This window comes from Maylandia zebra, linkage group LG2 (genome assembly GCF_041146795.1).
Source record: "Maylandia zebra isolate NMK-2024a linkage group LG2, Mzebra_GT3a, whole genome shotgun sequence".
In the NCBI taxonomy this organism is placed as follows: domain Eukaryota; kingdom Metazoa; phylum Chordata; class Actinopteri; order Cichliformes; family Cichlidae; genus Maylandia; species Maylandia zebra.
The window spans coordinates 15825426-15846359 of NC_135168.1; the positions used below are offsets into that span (position 1 = coordinate 15825426).

The 20934-nt window shown below is 39.5% G+C and overlaps 1 protein-coding gene across 4 annotated transcripts in view; it reads right to left on the reverse strand.

The window, feature by feature from the left end:
• si:dkey-237h12.3 (teneurin-3) overlaps positions 1-20934 on the reverse strand; it is a 133513-nt gene that overhangs the window by 64458 nt on the left and 48121 nt on the right. For all 4 annotated transcript variants that reach the window (XM_012919787.3, XM_012919785.3, XM_076889441.1 and 1 more), the window contains 2 exons: positions 9881-10106; positions 1853-2091 (listed from right to left, as the gene is read on the reverse strand). In XM_012919787.3, the coding sequence (XP_012775241.3) occupies positions 1853-2091; positions 9881-10106 (465 nt within the window). The remainder of the gene's footprint in view (positions 1-1852; positions 2092-9880; positions 10107-20934) is intronic.

Genomic DNA, 20934 nt, shown 5'->3' on the forward strand with positions numbered 1-20934 from the left:
TTCAAGAGTTTAGAACTGCTTCCTTTGTTAAAAGAGTTTAGCTCCCAAACTTGTTCCATTCTGACGTTGCCATCTGTGCCATTTGAACCTCCCTCCATGCCTGCGTTTTAACAGAAACCCCCAAAGATATGAAAGGCCTGTCGGCCTGTGAGATGGGGATCAGAAGCATGAGGGTGATGCACACCCCCCTGTCAAAGGGAAACAAGTATGAATGTCTTGCTGGAAAGTGTACTGATGGCATGTCTGCATATCTGACTGAGAGCTTAGTCAGATACTGAATCATATCGCGACGTCTGCAATTGCTGCAAAAAGGAGAAGGCAGTGAAATAGCAATATTCCTGGCAGAGATCAAACTTCATTGAGATTAAGAGGCATGCCATCTCCATTCACACTAGCCAGCTTGCCTCTCATTTGTTCCATTTGACCAAATGGCTTGTCTGAAGGTTGTCAAATGTCAATGAAGATGACAGAGTCATATTTTTTCTCCTTACAATAGAAAGACATACATTGCTCTTGGCACAAAAACAATTGCTTTTCATGTAATCAGGTGACATGCAATGTCAGGCAATAACAAAAACTATGCAGTGGCAATATTTTTAACCAAAGCTTGGGGTAAACTTCATTTTGTCTGGCTAGATGGTTGGTTAATTTTAAATTTACAAATATGAGAACAGTTGGCATCTAACAGTGTAAATATGTGCACGATAAACAATATATGGTTCCAAAAAAATATTGTCAGTGGATGCTAGGATTTTCAGGCTGAATCTGCTCTTAATTGCTATTTCAGAGAATCAAGGGGGAAATCTTGTTTTTAGACCTCAGTGAAGATGTTCAGCCAAGAGTAGTGGGTAATATGAGCAATTTAAAGATTACATTTTCACCTGCTGAACTCTTTCCAAACGGATCAGCAGCAAAACATTGTGAGTACTCGAGTGTGTGGAGGATACGTTTGGAAGAGAAGCGAATTTAAAAAGCTGCTATAGCAGAAGTATTGAACTGATAAGACGTGCAGATTTTATAGGGAACATACATTGTGAAATTAAGACGAGGTGTGTCTATGATTGTGACATAAAGAAACACATAAACTGGGTTCAGGTGTTCAGGCATCAGAACTAAATTCCTTGAAACCAATACCATGTGGCTCTTTTAGCTTTTAAAATTTCAATTAGTTTTAAATAAGGTTCCTGAAAATGAGACCAAAAGCTGTGATACAAATGTCCACGATCTCCTGCCCCGGTTCCATATTCCTATTTTTGTCTTCCCACCTGACCCAACCTGTGCCGCTGCTGTGTGGATGTTTGTAAAGAGCTATCATTACATTACTAATTGAGACATAATAGGGCACTGAAAAGATGCTGTCAAAATTCAGACATTAAACACAGACAACAAAATAGTTCAATTTAAAGGTCTGTCTGTGAAGAGACAGGAGCAGAGTTTAGTTATATTCTGTTTAACACATATTTTAAGAAGCATGCATTTAAATTGTAAAATAGATTTGGTAAGGTACATATGTAATAATCCCTTACTAAAATTTTAATTAGCCACATAGTCACGATGCATTTTTAAAGCTAAGGCTGAACTGGAAAAATATAAGAATCGTGATCAAGGCATCATGTCTGGGGTTAAAATTGTATATTTCCCTTCATTCTTTCTTCTTTTATACTCTTTATTCTCAACCTAAACAGCAATATATAACTTTTGTTGAAAAAAGGTACATTCTTGACAAAAAAAACCCTAACAAACCAAAAAAAAAGAAGCTAATTAAGTTGTGAACAGAGCTGTGCATTTGGAGATTAATCATGAAAAACTGTTTCTGATTTTACATTGCAATTTATGTTTATCTTAGCCTTACCTATGCAGTAGCAGAGAATGATGGACAGAACCACAGCTATGCCTACAGCAATCAGGGCGGTGCATTTCCAGGAGCAATGTTTAGGGGACTTCTTAAACTTGAAAGCCCCCCTGGACAGGCTGTTTCTGGGCAAAGGACGCGCAGGTGTGGAGTAAACAGTCCCCGTTGCCATGGTGTACCCAGGGGCTGCTGCGCCAAAGAAAGGTGTCGTCCCTGTGCCCGTTTTAAAAAGAAAGTGCCTGTAGAAAAACAAAAACAAAAAAAAGCATTATTAAGTCAGTGGTTCTACCTCACACAGTTATCATGTGGTTATCTTTGACAAAATGGCCCCAGATTGCTACTGGTTTTGTGTCCAGTGTGCCTCCAATAGTCATATACAGTTCCAAAATTAAACTTACATAGTTAAACGCATAAAGAATCATCAAAATTCAATATACCCAGCAATGCTACAACTCCCCATGGCTCACACCACAGGAGGAACTGGGTTATAATCTACTATCCTGTATAATCCTGACATTGGAAAAGGTGAACAAGAAGTACCTCATAAAAACAATCATCTCCCACTTGCCCTTTTACAACTGGGCCTTTGCTAATAGCCCATTATACCTGGGGTAATTAAGAGGGTTTAATCAAATGCACTACGGAGTGATCGTCCTATTAACTTTTAAACCCCACGTGAAAAGCTCTTAAGTAAATGAATTAAGCCTTGTTGCCACTCTTGCCACTACTTAGAGATTAATACCTAAATGCCTTCAGGCTTATGTGGACAGCCAGGGAAATTGGACAGATTGACCATGCATTGAAAATGTTCTTCCAATCCTCAACTGTATAATCTTATTGCAATGCCCGTTTTTTGTTAAAATAAAGAAGAATACAGTCAGAAAATTGATAACATGTTTTTTTCACACCAGTATTGTAAACTCTAGATGTAAGGCACCCCAAGTAGTTTAGCACTCCAGAAAATACTTAACAGCTTCATTTATGAGTTTTCTCTTTATGAACACTTGACTCACTCATACATGAATGAGTCACCCACACCTGTAACACACAAAATTACACCTGAAAATAGCCATATTGTACCACCTAATATCAACTGGAACTCGGCCATCTTGTGCTTAAGTGCTGTAAGATTATGAGAAAAAAACAAACTGCATAAAAGGTGAGGACAACACTAAAACAATACATTAAATACAAACATCTAAACTGATATAGTAATAAAATGCAGGCTCCCAGGCAAACGACGACTTACATAAGACAAAAAAAAAGTTAGTTAAATACCACTTTGAACAAATGTGCTAAATTAGTCAAATTTCACAGACCAAGGGCAAGAGAATGCACCGATTTGCTTTCTTATTCTCACATTCTGCTAAAAGTCCTACACAATGTTTTCCACAAGTCGTGTTTAATGTGTTATGTAGATTCTCCTGGAGGAGTTGGTTGCCACGGTAACCACTAATTTAAACACACCAGTAAACCGATAAACCCGTGTTTGCTCATCAATTATTTGTGCAGCATCTGTGAAGTCTCAAATGTAAGTTTTGTAAAGGCTGTTTTAATCCTGACTGTGATTCTGTACTAAAGAGCTTGAGAATGGCTAATTGAGCGAAAAATCTGAAGTCGAGCAGTTAAAGACTGAAAATCCATGTCGTGACACTTACTAATAATAATCAGACTTTGGCTGATTATATAATATGAACACATGACTACATAGTTCAGGGAAGCTCTGAATGCCCCTAAAAATTATTCTTTCATCTTTTGCTGCATTCTTCTTTTTCCAGACTGAATATTAGTCTCTAAGTAAAGTGGCGTACAGATTTTACACATGTGACAGGAGGACACATCATCATCACCACAATGCAGTTCTTGTATTTCAGCGGTGCCGCTGATATTTCAGGTTTCTTGTTTCTCCTGTGAGCATATCTCTGAGGTAAAACCTCCACTGATCAATTCTTGACTAAAAGAACAAATGTCAGATTTGTATCGTCTGGCTCCTCAATGCTTCAATTGACACGTGCCATTGTGATCAGACAGGGATTCCATTTAAAGGTTATGAGGTTTCACTGTTGGAATGACAATGCACCGGGCATCTGCAACCAAGAGAAGTTCAGACCACTCAGTCTGGAACAATCTGTACTGTAGCTGCGGCAGACTCTATAATATGCAGTTGGGTATGAATTGAGGTCAAAAATTGCACAACGTTGGAGGCGGCAGACGTGTAGTCAGACACGCAGGCAAACAGACACGGCTATCGGGGGAGTTAAGTGTAAGTGGATGCAATCTGATGAGGTAGACAGAAAGAGACATGGACGTGTATGTGTGTGCTGAAAGGGTTATGTACTCTATCTGAGGAAGGTGAACACCGAATGCAAGTTAGGCAGATGATCTGGAGACAGTTTTGCCTCTAAATAAATGCAGTAAATCTCTGTGTCCTTTATTTGGGCAATGCTATGAATACATTATCTTTTCATTCTCAGGAAAGAGACTACTACTACTAGACACTAAAAACAAATACACAAAGTATCATTTTTAGCAACTACTAGACAAATCCAACAAAATGGTATAGATATTTACAATGTTTAGTTGATTAACTGACTGAATAATGCAAATCTACCTTCACAGATCTGCTACACCAGTAAAACCAGCAGCCTAACAGTATGCAAGCCCCCTTAGTGCTGCCAAAACACCGCTGATCCGTCAAGGCATTGACTCCAAAAGACCTCTTAAGATGTCTTGTGGTAACTGGAACCAGGACCTTAGCTGCAGATCCTTTAAGTCCTATAAGTCGCAAGTTGGGGCTTCCATAGATCTGACTTGTTTTTCCAACAAAACCCACAGATGCCTGATCGGATTGAGATCTTGGGAATTTGAAGGTCGGGTCAAGTCGATGTGAGCCGACATGACAGTTCAAAATCTCTGTCATGTTCCTCAAACTGCTTCTGAACATTTTTTACCGTGTCACAGAGTGCATTATCCTGCTGATAATGGCCACTGCCATCAGTAAATACTGTTGCCAAGAAGGGATATATGTCATCTGCACCAATGTTTAGATCCATTTTTAATGTCCAAGTAACATCCACACGAATACTAGCACTGGCTCTTCTTTCCACAGTACAAACCTTGCGGCCATCTCTCCTCTAGGCAAAAATCAGGCATGCACACTCCACGGTGCCAACTGCAGGTACTTTCAACAGTAGACACACACTGTGTGTTTTGACAACTTTCTATCATAGCCATCATTACAATTTTCTGCAGTTTGTACTACAATAGCTTTTTTTTGTGCAATCACTATGGGCTCCCTGGAGCAGTTTCACCACGTGTGCCTCCATAGACAACCTTTGGTAGTTACTAACCACTACATGCCAGAAATCCTAACAAGACTTGCTGTTTTTGAGATGCTCTGACTCAGTTTTCTTGGCATCACAAATTAGCCCTTGTCAAAATTCAGAGATCTTCAGACTTGCCCATTTTTCCTCCTTCCAACACATCGGCTTGACGAACTGTACGCGCGCTGCCCAATATATCCAGCCCCTGACAGATGTCATTGTAAGGAGATAATCAGTGTTATTCACTTCACCTGTCAGTGGTTTTAGTGTTGAGGCTAATCAGTGTATAATTACCAAGAACATACGGCACATTCATTAGTGGTTTAAAACTGTAAAATCAGGTATACTTGCATCAGTTAAATCCCTCTTTGCTTCGTACTTGAGAATGCAGGGTCAGTCTGAAAGTGTGTGCACCAGCCTTACCAAGACTAATTCTTATATGGGACGTTTATTGAACTTGGCGTTTTCAGTAATTCTAGTGCTGATGGTTTTCATGTTTGCCCGCACTTTTCTCTAAAGAGCAGACTGAAGGGGTCTAAAGATGAAATGCTGTTGGACATGATTAACAAACAGCAGACTAGTGTAAATGTCTGCAGCTATAGACACTGGATGACCGGCTGTAATTGATTACAGCCAGTGTGATGCAACAAGGCACATTACTATGCTAATCCAGCCAGCCCCAGTGATAGCAGTGTGGTGTGTTGTGAGTGAGCGAGAGGGAAAAGAGACAATCAAGAGAGTGTGAGACTGAAAGGGATAGAGAGCGAGTGAATGGCTGTGTGTCAGTGTGATCGCAGTGTGTTTGTGTGCACGCCTGTCTGTCCCATTGAGATGCCCGAAAACACAAAAGCAGCAGCCAGCCTGGTCTCCTCTGCTCTCACAACATTGCTTGTCATCATGATGACATTTGAAAAAATCCTCATAGAGGACAAAAGACTAAACAGTGAGTGGGTGGATTTGTCTACGGCTAACCTCCAGCTGTCGGGGTGAGAGAGCACACTAGAAACAATGTAAATCGAAGCCCTGCGAATATGTAATCTGGCCATTAGCCGCTTTCAGTATTAGCATTAGCATTTCAAGGTGAGAGCTGGAATAATCAGGCTGCTTTAAATACGGCCAAAAAAAGACTACAGATGTGAGTTGGCATTGCGGTGACTTGTTTTCACACTTGCTGCAGTTATGGTCTCTCCTCCAGATTAGCACCTGCCCTCTCAACAGTGGGTGTTCAAGCAAGTGCTAATCTGTTAGAGCTAGCTCTGCACTGTGAATGTATTTTTGCGTCACCACACTTTTAGTGCCATTGATCAGCATGGTTCCATCTTGAGTCACTCCACCAGACATGCACATGGATTTTATCGTATTTAGTGAATCTGAATAGGTTTGATAGCTTAGTGTTTATGTATACAATGATGTGTTTTTTTTTATAGCATAACAGCATGTCTGAGACAGTCTGCATGAAACCCAGTTTTGAGATATATTTGTGGTTCCTTCCAATAAGGTTACATTTATAATGTGTCTTTTAGATGAATCTAGTTTTCCTTATAATGTAACACTGTTCATGTTTAAAAAAGATGCACTACATTTTGCCAGCAACAGTAGCAGCACAACCACCAGCAGCACCAGCAGCAGTTGTTTATAGACTAGTCTAAAATAAAGGCTAGAGGGAAATAATGCAGAAACCTGGAAACACCACAGAAATGTGCTTGGCACCAACGATGTTGGCAAAATAAATAAAAAGCAAAACATGCAGAAAAAGAAAAAAATGTCTTGAGGATTACCACTTTGTCTACACCACCATCCATTTTGGCAGGTAACCAGCCATCGCTGCATGCTCCTTTCTCTTCCAAAAGGCTAGTTGGCTGGTGTCTTACACATGACTAATCAGTTCTGGTGCAATCATGACACAGTGGCTGTTGTACAAGAACAAAGAAAAGTTCCCTTTCTCCTTTGTTATCTGAAGCATGACCGTCTGAGTCATGATTTACATGTACGTCCCACACAAACAACTCTGCACGCACACGCATAAACCAAATCCTCTTGGATTACTTCTGCAGTTCTTTTTCACCCCCGAGAACAATTCTAGTACATTTTCCATGAGGAAAATGCAGTATCTGAGGGACACATGATGATTTTAGAGCAGAGACATAATTTCATTTCACCAAAGGACTCCCATGATGCATGAATCCAATGAGGATTGACAGTACATTTATAACTGCAACGTGTGGCTATGCTGGCCTTCAAAGGAATCATCCTCAAATGTCATAACGACTTTTCTACTTGAATCTCATTGAAATGGAGTGCTAAAAATGTTGAAACTTCCTCTTTCCATTTAGGAAAGCAGACACCTTCATGTCTTTTCTACAGTGGAACACACACAGAGCTTATAGCTTACACCATAAAGGCATCAACATTACTGATACCATATCACCCAAATGATTAAGCACTGCTCAAGAATAATTACTCCAGATGTACACCAGTCTCTTAAGAGACATGACAGTTCATTTTACAATGAAATTCAATTGAATATTTCTAATTGAAAATATCACACAGAAAAGTGAAGCCAAGTCATGAGTAAGAGGAAAACCTGGGGGGCTTATTAAAACTACTCCACACTTTTTTTAAGGATCTGCTTAATGTATATGTTTCATATGTTTAAACTGCTGGAGTAAATGAGGCAAAATCAAACTCTGATTTTTAACACACACAGCTGTGGCAGCATAATCACAGTGGGATCAGTGATATTCGCTCACCATATAATAATGAGCAGGAGTTACAGCAGTAGTTACTGAGTGCAGCACTTCATTCATTTTAAAGAACACTGAAAGCTATTCATTGTGAAAGCTAGTTGGTATTGAGTCAAATTAGTGCACTCGTGCTTTGAAGCCCAACACTTTTATGGGAGGTTACACACACAAAATTCATTATGGCTAATTGCTGTAAAAGTAGCTAATGCTGTCAAATGAGTGCTTTATTTTCAAGGAGGTCTTGATGTCACAGGAAATATATTAAACAAGATCATAACATTATGATTTATACTTGACACTTTTTTAATCAACTGCCTTGTACAGAATTATTTATTGTCTGCGCATATGGCCACGTCTACTACGCTCCATCGGAAATAAAATTCAAGTCACTGTTGAGGAATCAAAAGAGATTCATATCCCTGTGGTACTCTGGGCCACCTTCTTATGTGCTGTGCCAGGACTTTGCAGCCCCAAAACCCCCTGAAGGCTGCCTAATGAATACTTTCTTGAGCTTCTGTTTACATTTCCCAACCTGGTGGTTTTCTTGACATCTATAATTATGTGCTGAACCGGGTCTTCCCTTTTGGCCCAGTTGGTTCTCGGCAACCCCCTGTTCCCACCCACTGACAAGCACTTGATTTAGAGTCCACTGTGGTGATAGTGATTTATGCCTCAGCTGATGATAGGTGTGCACATATTGTTTTGTCGATATAGCTAAGACAGCTCAAGGTCATTGAGCGGTTAGTATTCAATCACCACATCTTCCCAAGAAAGTGAGACTGTCACCACGTATCCCAATTGATTCAGTCAGATCATAGGAGATTGTTACCCCATGCTGCCACACGCAAAATTCAAAGTTTACATTCATCTGAGCCTCAGAAAGGGGACGCTGTGCCAGTGAAATATCAGGCTAGAATGCAATCATCTACTCTAGGCCATTTCTGAGTCACAGCGCAATGTACCACACTTCATTAGCCAGGATATTTTGAGCTCACTGATTAAGAAAGATGTAACTAATGTTTCAGGGGGAAAACTTGGCAGTGGCTCTTATGACAAAGTAGTGTCTTGCGCAGCAGATTTTGGTATAACACACTCTCTGCTTACCAAGTTTCTTGTTAAGTTATGGCCTCTCTGATTATAACTGTCAAGTTCAGAGATATTCACATACTTCTCCCTAATCATGTATTTTCCTTCTCATTGTGTCTCTCCGACTTAGCAATCACCCCTTTAGATTCATACAAAGTGTAGAAATGTGATGAACTGGTATATAGGGAACTATATTATGTCATGAACATGTGTCAGTGTAATATCACTTTAAAAATTGGTCGAGAAATCCTTAAATTATAGAGTGACCATCTCATGTTTGTAGGAATGGCACCAAAACATTGATAAAATCATCAGCTATTAAAAATCTGTGTTGTGAAATTTTCAGTGTGTTCCACGGCCTTGGCTGTTGGAGTCCCCCGCTGTTGTCTTGGGGAAGTTGCAAGCTACGACTATCATCTACTAAGACTGCCATGTATTCAGTGCCTTCTTCCACCGCTGATCCTGTATATGGGTCCGTGCAGATCATTAAAATGATCACAAAGATGTGCAGAAAGCATAAAAACACAAATATAAAGCTCATTTTTGGCAACAAAAAACAAACTACTGGTTCATTAATGACAGACTGAGTGACTGGTAACTCTGACTGTAAGTTTTAGAAATATGGGCTGATGTCTTAAAAGCACATCAAACAGGCCAGTGGATTAATGAGACAGGTCACCAGATTTAGGACACATGAAACACGTGACCAAAAAAAAAGGCATTAAAATTCAACACGCAGCACACAGATATGCCAACTTCCACCTCCCTCACTTTTCAAATGAAAAATGCAGCATGTAAAGTGGTGAAAATACATCAAGTATAACATCTGGACCTGAATCTTTCAGTTCTGTTGTAGGTCACCATGGTTCACTCACCTGCTCTCCAGGGCCACATTGCTGCCCAGGACCCAGCTGTCCTGCAGCTGGACGCATTCCGCCGTACTCTGCAAGTCAGCCGCCAGGCCGGCTGTGGGTGGTGGACTTGGGCTCCTTTGATTGGCCAGTGAGCTGCGGCTCAGGGAAGTGATGGAGGGGTGTTGCCTGTGTGGGGGTGGAGCTGGTGGCAGAGGAGGTGGAGCTTGCTGACTTGACAGATGGTCACCTGGAGAGGAGGAGAGAGAAAAACAGGCATCAGCATAGGAGTTTAAGAATCCCTAATAGTGGGAAAATCGAAATAATAAATAATTAATTTTGCTGATTAAAATTACACCCAGACTGAAGCGACGCGACTGCGAAGAGAGAGCAGATGGGTAAGATTATGCATTTGCCTTATATGCGAGCTATGACAGCACAGTGCCACTTAACAGACCCAGAAAGGTAAATACAACCGAGAGCAAGACATTAAAATGAGATGCAACCACTGCAAAAAAACAGGAAATAAGAAGTGCTTTTATGGCGATACACATAATAATTGTCACAAAACGCCACATGGCTGACAGTTGGGTTCTCTTAAACAGAAGGTCACTTAGAGAGGCAGCTGTTCTTTTATGGGCGCTTAACGCAATGTTTCATGTTTGATTACAGCCAGAGAAGACTCTCAAATAACTAATGACCAGAACATCCATTAGAGCTCTGAGAGAACAGGTTTTCCAATTTCACACAAAGCTGTGTAATTGGCCCCCAGAATGGCATGTGGTGATTATCTATCCATCTTCCCTGTTTAAAAGGTAAAAACCCACAGTGCTGACAATTCTGATTTGCTCCAATGAGCCCCAAATGGGTATCGTCTTTCTTGCCTTACAGAGAGCCTGAAGAATATTGAAAAAGTCGGGAGTTGTGTTTTTTGTTTTTTTTTAGGAGCTCCTGTTGTTTTTGCACTGACAGCATGATTTTTTATGAAGCCTAGAAGCCTATGAGTTTAAATTTACAGCACATGAACACTGATTTTCAGTGTATGATTTAACCTTTGCTTACTCAACAATGTACACAAGGATCAAAATCTGCGCTGTTGGCTGCAAGGAACAGCTTCATTGAAAGGACTCAAGTCATCATTTTGAAAGGATCCTTTAATGACCAAGCAATTTGCATCCTTGTCTATGTGCTTTCACTTTTCAGTGTGCAACCCTATGCATAAAACAACCTATTCAGTTCTGGCAAATGAGCCATTTAGTTCCATATAGCTCAGAGGAAACATGAAAGCCATTCACAGCAAGGAAAAATCTTCAAGTAAGTAAAAAAAGGGAAAAAAAAACGTTGGGCTTTTTTTACATGCAGTAGCAACGTGCACCTACATACACACATACACATGGCTTTTTAATATTATAATTTCCAAGAACATCACTTTCATCTTTAGACACACAAACGAGGAGATAGGTCTTCACATAGACAGCTAGACACAAAGTTACACAGATGGACGTGACAGAGCAGAATCAGTAGTGACAAGAGTCCACAATGCTGGTTCAGAAGGCCAATCAAAATTTAATTAATTCCTGATTGCAATTACATAGCATCAGCATGTGGCTGTAAAGTCCATAAAAGCAAATCATCAGACGCAGATGAAGGTTGGTTTTTTTCTCCTTTTTGTGGCCCATGATTAGAGTTTTATCAAATCCAATCAAACACAAGCCTCTCATCACCTGACATCACCACATTCAAAGTCAGTTCTGAACGCTAATTGCCTAAGATCAGCTACAGTATGAGTATTTTAAAAAATATATGGTTGACATGACTTAGTAATAACGAAAAACACAGCAGCCCACTCATCTCCCAGGCTAGACTATGGGCCCTATTAGAAAAGTGCTAAGTAGGCTAATAGAAATGTGGATTATCTATCAACACTGGCTGGTTTTACTTCACCTTTGGGTCTAATTCCACTGTATGAGCCTGCAGCACCCGTGAGCTCCACTTTCCAGCAGAAGCACTTTCATGTAATCAGCATGCACCAGTGTACCAGTGAAATGTCAATGAGCAGGAAAGGAGAATGCAGCTGAGGGGACAATCAAGACGATAACACAAGGAAGTATCTAACGTGGAAGCAAGTGAAATGTTTACAGCAAGAAAGTATTATTTTAAAAAGCAAAACGTAGGCACATTACTTTATAGGGACTACAAAAGGATTTTAACGAAGCTGAATATAATCTCCAACCAATCAAATGAAATATTTCACTAAAATCAGTCCGTAAAAACAATCTGTCCTACCGTTACACATCATAAATACTGCACATGGGAGATCTGAACAAATCTTTATTTTAATGCCTTAATTACTCTTGTTTATTTTGCAACTTACCCTGAGAGTTTGAAAATGGAACTTACTTCAAACCCATAAAAATGTGGTACGCAGCGCAGGTGGATTATGGTTTTTGGGAGCAGTGCCACCACAGTAAGCAAAAAGATGAGCCTGAACACTTCCTCTGTCATCAGTTTGATTACTCCTGAATCAATTTCTGATGATTCAACATGTTAAAGGCATGCCTGAACTATAACATGAAAATAAGCTGTTTCATTTTTATTTTTAAATCTCAGAGCACATGCTAAGCAAAGTGCTCAGTAAACACAAAATTCCCCAAACCTTCAAAGGAGTAGGATTTGTCATGCAGAATTTGAATGTATAATCCCACAATGAACTAAGAGAACATAAAACCCCATGAACTACATTAAGCTGCATCCTATGCAGTGCTTTACAAACTGCTACAAGGCTGCTGTGCCACAATCCACTGAGGTGCCTGTTACAAAGACAGATGTAGCAGGCACTGAACAAAAAATAATGGTTTACCTAAACAGAAAGTGCCAAAAACTGTCTCAAAATGTGGTAAATATACCAGATTCTCGATGTCACACCGAGGGAGAAGCGACAGCCTTGGGAAGCTTGATGAAATGGCGTCTCTCTATATCAGCACATACACAGTATAAATCTAGGGAGTAACCCTATTGACCACCTAACTCTTTGAAGAATTGCACTGAGATATATCACAGCGTTATGCTCTTTTAAGTGTTTATATCTGAAACACAACTATGTGTGGACTTTAATTATGCAACATATGTCATCCCCTTAATCTTTGTCTGGTTAAGATCAAATGGTGAGCTTCTAAGTGAGACTTGTCTGTATTTTATTATAAGAATCAACATTTTAATAGCATGCTACATTTCATATATCGAGCCTTTCAAGTCAGAACATTCTGAAATCCTAGGCTGTATGTATAGGTCATAACAACACATACTTTTTTTTTCACGTGATCAATTTCGCTGCACACAGTAGGTGTTCTTATATCGGAGTAGTATGAGGTGCAATGGTTTCTGGTCTCTAATTTGAGATGTGAGTTTGAATCCAATTTCACTCAGGACATGGTCTGAGACACCCTCTCTCCTTCTGATTCCATGTTAACCAATGAGGAAAAAGTGGTAGCAGGAGAGTAGCAGTCCACTGCACATTCTCTGTGAACTTCACTGTCAGATTTGAAGGCTTGAAAAGCAAACCATGCTAAATTATGGGCTTATGGTGCCATAGCAATTTCATTTACATTATCCACGGCCTAGCAGATGTTGGACTGTGTGTTTAAAAAAAAAAAGAAGAAGCAAACTAAAACAATGACCCTTTAAGAAACCTGGCATTGTCTTCCATCAAGACACAGAGGGAATTAAGATGCCCTTTAATGTGAAGACTTAGTGACTAGAAAGGCAGATGAAACAGCTGTGTGGTTTATGGGGCTTTGCTTTGAAATCAGATCAAGACGGATGCCTCCTTTGCATAATTCCTCAACTTCAGCTTGTCATCATCTCCATCAGCAACATGGTTTAAAAGGACCTTTGTGATTAATACTGCATGCAAGTGCTGAAATGACAGACTCATTCTCATCTTAATGACGCTTGCGGTATCAAATGTAGATTTATGAAGCCCCTGCATATTTGCATAAACACCAACGAGGGTGGATCTTTGTTTTTAATTTCTTTTAATACTCTGTTTTTAGAAGTTTGTGATCTGAAGACTTTCCTACTGCAGTGTGTTTACAAGAGAAAAGTGCACTGAGTGGTATTAGTGAACCAGAAAAGTCTAGGACGACACCCCTACACAGTTTTTATAGAAGACATTTTTTGCTCGGTAAGCAGACAACCTAAAACAGCTTAGATGTGTCTGTTCACAGATTTGGTCCATTCTGAATAACTGTAACAGAGGCTATCACTGTCAGTAAGCTGAGTTAAGCTATCACTACATTTTCTAGAATCTGTTTCATACTCCTTCTTGATACTGGGGCATTTAGACCAATTAGGTTTCTATGATGTTCATCCTTTGAAAATGTTTTTTTTTGATGAAAGCATTGACAAGCCTGGAATACAGCGCATAATGTCCCAACACTGAGTTGGGACACAATTAAAAGCCGTTTTGCACCCACTAAGCTTGGCAGCCTTAGTGAAAGCCTTTTCATATTCATTGTATAAGTACTGCAAAAGGTCTTGTGCCATTTTACTCTCCATTAAGAGACTGATGCAACTGCTAATGGAATTGAAAGGGCATTTGCTTTGACTGGCTCGCCCTTCTCCAATAGGAAAATTGCAGTATGTGTGCATCACAAGAATTCCATCAAAACGGATCACAGATAACTTATGGAGGCCGTAGCTTTCCTATTACTGCTTAAGGTATTCTGCTTACTTTTTATATACGCACAGAGGAATATTTACAATTACAGAAAAAATGCAAAAAGAAACAGTGAAAAAAAGAGAGACATGAAAATAAAATGCAGAACCTTCACTCTGCTTGATTGAAATTCAGAAAACATACTGTTAAAAATGGGAGATCACTTAAAAAAAATCCCAGATTGACTTTTATGTGAAATGAATAATAAATGGACTCTATGATAAAACAAGCCATCTAGACTAGGTAGGATGTTCAAAATCAATACATTCTTTCTCATCAATGGCTACATTTCTTTTCACCTCAGCTGTTGAAGACAGCAGTATTCTTTAGTAGTGAAAAAAGACAGCAGCTTTTCACTGAGAAGCCCTGAAGGTGGAGTGAGGGTGGTGTTTCGTAATGGGGAGGGGCTGGGGGGTTGGGGGGCAGTACCCAGTGGAATTTGGAACCATTAGAACAACCTTGCCCTAGGTGAGTTTTGGGGATTTACTCTGCAAAGAGAGTTGGCAATTTTCAGGGACTGGGGGTTTTGAGGAAAAAAAAGAAGAAGAAGAAGAAGAAGAAGAAGCAGCAGCAGCTGTGTGAATTCCATCATATTTCCTGCCAGAGTACCTTCAGTGCTTTTGCAGCCTTGCCCACTCTTCTCCTGACTTTCTGTCTGATCAAAGACAGAAATTTCTTTTAAGCCATTTCTTAGCAGGGGAATCGGGATGTAACCAATATTTCAGGGATTACATAATTATTGCATTATAGAAACAGACATTCCATTTACCCACACATAATGTGCTCCTACACAGCCATATAGGCATTCATCAGCTCACATTGTGCTTAAAATCTCTGCCATTTATTTCTAACGTATGATTTGTAAATACACTTAGAAAGTTGATTCCATCGGAGAGCAGTGAATGCGAGCAGCTTCACATTACTGTTTTTCCATCTCTCCTCTTCTCTCTCCCTCTCTCTCCTGCAGACATTGCTACACATGGCAGATCATCATACAGATGATGACTGCTTAGCAGTTCTTTCTGACAGCTCTCCGATTACATAGTAATTACACTCCTTCTCAAAAGCTGCTTTGACAATTAGCCTGCTGACAAAACACTTGGTTGTATTTATTCATGTGTGGACAGCTTCGGCTTCCTTGTTTGTCCAGAGAGATCGTGTTCGCACCTAGATAAAATGCTACAGTTTCTAAGTTCAGCGCAGGCAGCACAGTTTTAAGCACTGACATTGCACGCACCACTGTGTTTTCTTGCATCTAAAGAAACCAGGAACAGTCCACAGGGAAGTGTGCCAGTTCTCACTTTTCTAACATTTATACTTGATCTAAAGAAGCACTCGAAATTGAAACAAGAAGAAATAAATCTTTTAATAATCAATCAAAGTGGAGCTGCACTATTTGGTAACTAGCTATCGATACAAGGGATTATATGTAAACACATATAATGTAACACATTACATGATCAGTGTTACTAGGATTCAAATTTTAGTAGCAGCATCATGACAAAATAAAGCAGTGAGTCATCAGCTGAGATGATGGAAGTCTACACATATCTCACAGCCATTTTTAGAATGCTTTAAAATGTCTGAAGTTTACTAGTCGGCAATTCTCTGTGGATTAATCACAAGAAATGATCATCTAATTTATTGATATAAAACAATTCATTTGCTTTAAGAGTATCAGTCAGTCAGTTAGATTTCTCGAAACATTCAGACATTAAAGATCATATTTCCCAGTCTCGAATATACAGCATAAATTTGCAACCATCACGATAGCCGCAAATTCTTGATCTGTTTGTTTACATCTTTAACATGCTATTGACAGTAACTGCAGCAGTCTGTCATTTCCTATCACTGCATCTTCCTGTTTTATTTTGAAAGAAGAGTGGGAGCACAGTTAACTACAATATAACAAGCTGTACAATATAAACAAATCACCAGCTTGTAAGACATCACGACTCTTGAGAGACTTGCTTTTCTCAGAATGTGTTTAAGTCCAGTGCTTTTGCTGGAAATCTCTTTTTTCAAAGGTTCTTGTGGAATTATTTTGAAAAGAAGTTGCCAGTTTCTGAGTTTCCCCTATAAGTGTTTGGCCTTGAGAGTAGTGATTCACTCTATCTAAATTACCATGGTGGGTTGAATGGCTTGAGCCTTCAGTAAGAGGCAGCAATGACTGCCTGACGGAGCCAACATGAAACTTTAGCTGGGGTGGTCCTAGGCACCGCAGAAAAGCTTTTGAACATTCAGAAGATTGCTGGAGAACATTAAGCAACATTTTTTTTTTTTTTACTGCACCAAGCTTCTCAGCATTAGCAACAAAACAATGTTATCCATTTCTGCTGAAATGTGACTCACTTCCCTGAATGAAGCAATATAGATCTGAATGAGTAATTACAGAAAAAAAAGTTGTCTGCATGATCTTACGGGTCATAAAATATGACGTGTATTCTGAGAACTATTCATGTGCCTCCTCATTCATTTACAGCTCGCTTCTCCAATCACTTGAGAAAATGGTTGCAGGAAAAAAAACAAACCACTCTTGGTTGTAGTGGCACAGTCATTTCCAATGGTTGCTATAATTGCATTTCCTGTGCAAATCGCTCAGTTTGTGGGGAAATAAGACAAAGGACAGAGTATTCATCTAAAAATGAGAAAGCCTATCTTTTCCTGATTAATTGTTGGCATATTGTTCTCAATTGGATGCACTCCACTTGCAAGAGATGACTAATTTTCATCTTCATTGTGAGGAAATTTGAGAAGAAGGAGATTTATAATGTGTATCTTTCACACCACAATGAATAAACAAATAGGATGATCTTTTCTAGATGTTGATATTTTATAGTGAGCAAAAATTTCAAGCAGGGCTCTGTAATATTTTGGTATTTTACACCATTACCATTAAGATAGTAACTATATGCATTCAGGGGAGGCCCAGACAAGAATAAAGTGTTATAAATGACACTGTAACAGTGGAATACAATGAAATGTAAAAGAGGCCGCATAAAATAAAGATGAAACTGTTCCTTCTGGTTAGGAATAGAGCAAACTGCATGTTTGAGCCAACCAAGTCTCTTTATCAAATGCACTACAATGAACAAACAGTACATGTTTGCTTTTATATCTCCCCCTTACCTGTCACCTTCCAACTATCCCACATATAATTCACTAGGCCAACATTTCTTGCAGTGTCTGGCTTGAGAGCTGGAGCTACAGCAGAAAGGCTGAAAATCCCTCTGCTTTCCAAAGAGCTTTCCTGAGGCCAAGGCTATGAATTGATACCCCACTGTTGCATTACTCTTGGCCACAGAGCAGAGCGCGGGACAAGAATAATAATAGGACAAATCAGTGGTTTATTCTTATAGTATTCACAGACTTGTGCCTTCTAGTGGTGGGGAGGGTCGTGTTACAGATGTCAATATCCTCCATGGGCATAGGTGATAAACTTTATGTGTGCTAGCATGTGTTAGGCAGTACAGTCTATACACATGTGCGCACACAGGCATGCAGACACACTTTAAAGCCCACTGAGAAAAGCCTTCTAGCACTACTGATGTTTTGGAATTTTACTTCAGAACACCCTCTGCTTCTCTCTGCAAGAGGAACTAAGTTGTAACCCGCTTACCCTCTGAGACTTGGTGCATGCTCAATCAGCAACATGATATGGCCCACGGCTCTGCGCTGAGGTCACTGCTGGAGTTGAGAAGACTGATCATGCATAAGGTAGCAACACAGTGTTTTCTCCACTAATGTGCCAGGCTAGACATGCAGCTTCTACAGCTCCAATTCAGCTGCATAGTCTGAGCTCCACCGTGAGGAATCTGGGATCCTCCTAAAACTCTTTGTGCTGAGCACTGACATGGAAAGTGCAAGTTTTTTTGTTTTGTTTTTTGTTAGACACAAAACACAAGTCATTTGGCTGTGAAATAATGTGACTTATCAAACAATTTTGGTCATCCTATGAAGCAGAACGCTGCTCTGATCTGAGGACTAATCCAATCTAATCAAGACGGCTACTTTGGTACAACCCCAGTTGGAGGCAAAGTCTCTTGAGTGGCCCAGCATCACAATTCATTAGTGAAACTGGCCTTTAAAGTTTAATCTGGCGTGCGGTCGTTCTTAATTTTCAACCTCATCCCCTTTCCATTTCAGAGTGGCTCTCACACATGTCCACATCCTGTTAATCAATAATAAAAGTAATCAGGGAAGTCAGATGTACTGTCCTTCAAAATCTCTCTAATGCTCCTTTGCTTGACATCAGCAGACAGGGCTGTCTGCGTTCCAGTCTTCATTCACCTTAGAAAATACCACCCTAAGCCTCATCTGTCATGTATTGGCTGCAGCCTAACATTTCACTTTGTTTGGCAGACATTGATTTTTACCTCCAAGGTGTTGTCAAGGAGGCATCCAACTCATACATACCTCCTCTGCTGTCTCTCCAGAGGCTGCTTTAGAAGGAACTGCAGGAGCACACACACACACACACACACAAAGGAAAGCTCACGAAAATGACTACAAGGTAGCCTAAAATATTGCCAAATTTCTTGAATAAGGACACTAGAAGGGATGAAATGTGTGGGTGATAAGCCGAGGCTTATCAAAGCAGCATTTCTCAGAGCCTATTTTTGTTGTTCGTGTACTGTAATAGGCTTGGCAGCAAGTAATCCAGACTGAAGTATATATTACAAATACACATAGAGTTCCAAAATGATTGTTGATGTGTATCAAAGCACATCAGATGTACAAGTGCAGCCCCATTGTGGTTTTTTACGTGCTCTCCATGCCAACTCATTCAGCCAAAAAAAAACAACCCAACCATAAAACAGAAGTAGTCAAAACATTTGGTCACTAAAATGCCTTGAACCTACTTCAGTCGATGTAACCAGTCCCTCATCCATGTTAATATTGTTTTCCACGATAGCAAGATAACCACCATTTATCAACTGCCATCTCACCACAGCCTCCATCCCACTTTCTACACGCACACACAAATACACACATTTGCAGCCTAGTTGAGCAACACTTTATATTCATTAAGTGTCAAAATCTTATAACAAATAGCTGCTTTAAAAGAGCAACAGTATATTTCGTTTAGGAATTATTTGGCACCAATAAGAAATGATCTATGAAGCAAGCTTAAAGGTAACATCCTTCTGCAGTTTATTAATAATACAAACAGCAAAAGTAATTAAGATAGCCCAGATTTACTGAGAATTTCACCAAAGTCTACAACTTTTAATCATCATCCCTGCTTCAAAAAATGCAGAGGAAATAATACACAAACTAAAACTTACATGTCAGCTCTGGAAATTTCACCCACTCACTTACAAGGTTGACCACTCTATCAGCTCCTTCATGTCTCATTAAACACTTGTTTGCTTGGAGGTGCATAAGTTTACTCACAGTTATTTTCTAGCCACTCCTCTTGCATGCATTTCTGGCTCTCACTGGGTACAACTGACAAGAAAGCAGCTTCAAAGATGCATATCTAAAGAGGCATTCTAACAAACAAACGCGAGGGTATATTTCCTGCAAGTGACATGTTTGCGAATGACACACCTCTGATGAGGCTGTCTATAAGTATTTACATTGAATGTTGGGTTAATTTTAGCATGCTAGCATTCTGGGGCAATGATAATATGTTAGTATTTAGCTGTTTTGATGCTTAAAAATAATTAGAACGCACATACACTGCTTGTTTGAGTCCATTAGAATACAAGTCAATCGTTCATACTGTTTATGCGCTTTCTGAATATTATGAATATATGAATATTTATTTGATTGCAGTTAGACATTATTTGGGCAATTTTAGGCCATTTTAATATTTACCATGTTTACAAGTTCATAGCTTAGGTTAGCATGTTATCACGAAAATATAAAAATGGCATGTGTTTTAAATTTGAGAGCAAAAACAAAAAATAAAAATATTATAAGGCAAATGAAATATAAAACAATGAATCTATTAGTTGTTGAGACAGCCTTGGTTGCAGGTTTTGGGTGAAACCAAAAACTATTAATGTCAAAACCTTTGTGGTATTAAATGAGAAAAGACAAGGCCACCACAGTCATGTTGCCATCCCCTAGGATCAAAAATGATTATATAAATGTTGTTCAACAGTTTCTGGAAAGCACTGGACTAGTAGACACCAATGTAAGCATGACTATTTTGCAGAAAAAGCGTCACCATCCTAGTAAAAAGGTTCACATTTATGGAACAGAGTATGCGTTAAAAATGACGTCTATTACCAGTAAAAAAAAACCTACTGCTTCTGCACTAAAGATAAATAAGAAGTAAGATGTAAATCTGATTTAATAATCCCAAAAATCCATTCTTCTTTTCTTTCCAGGTTCATTCATGTACATTTTG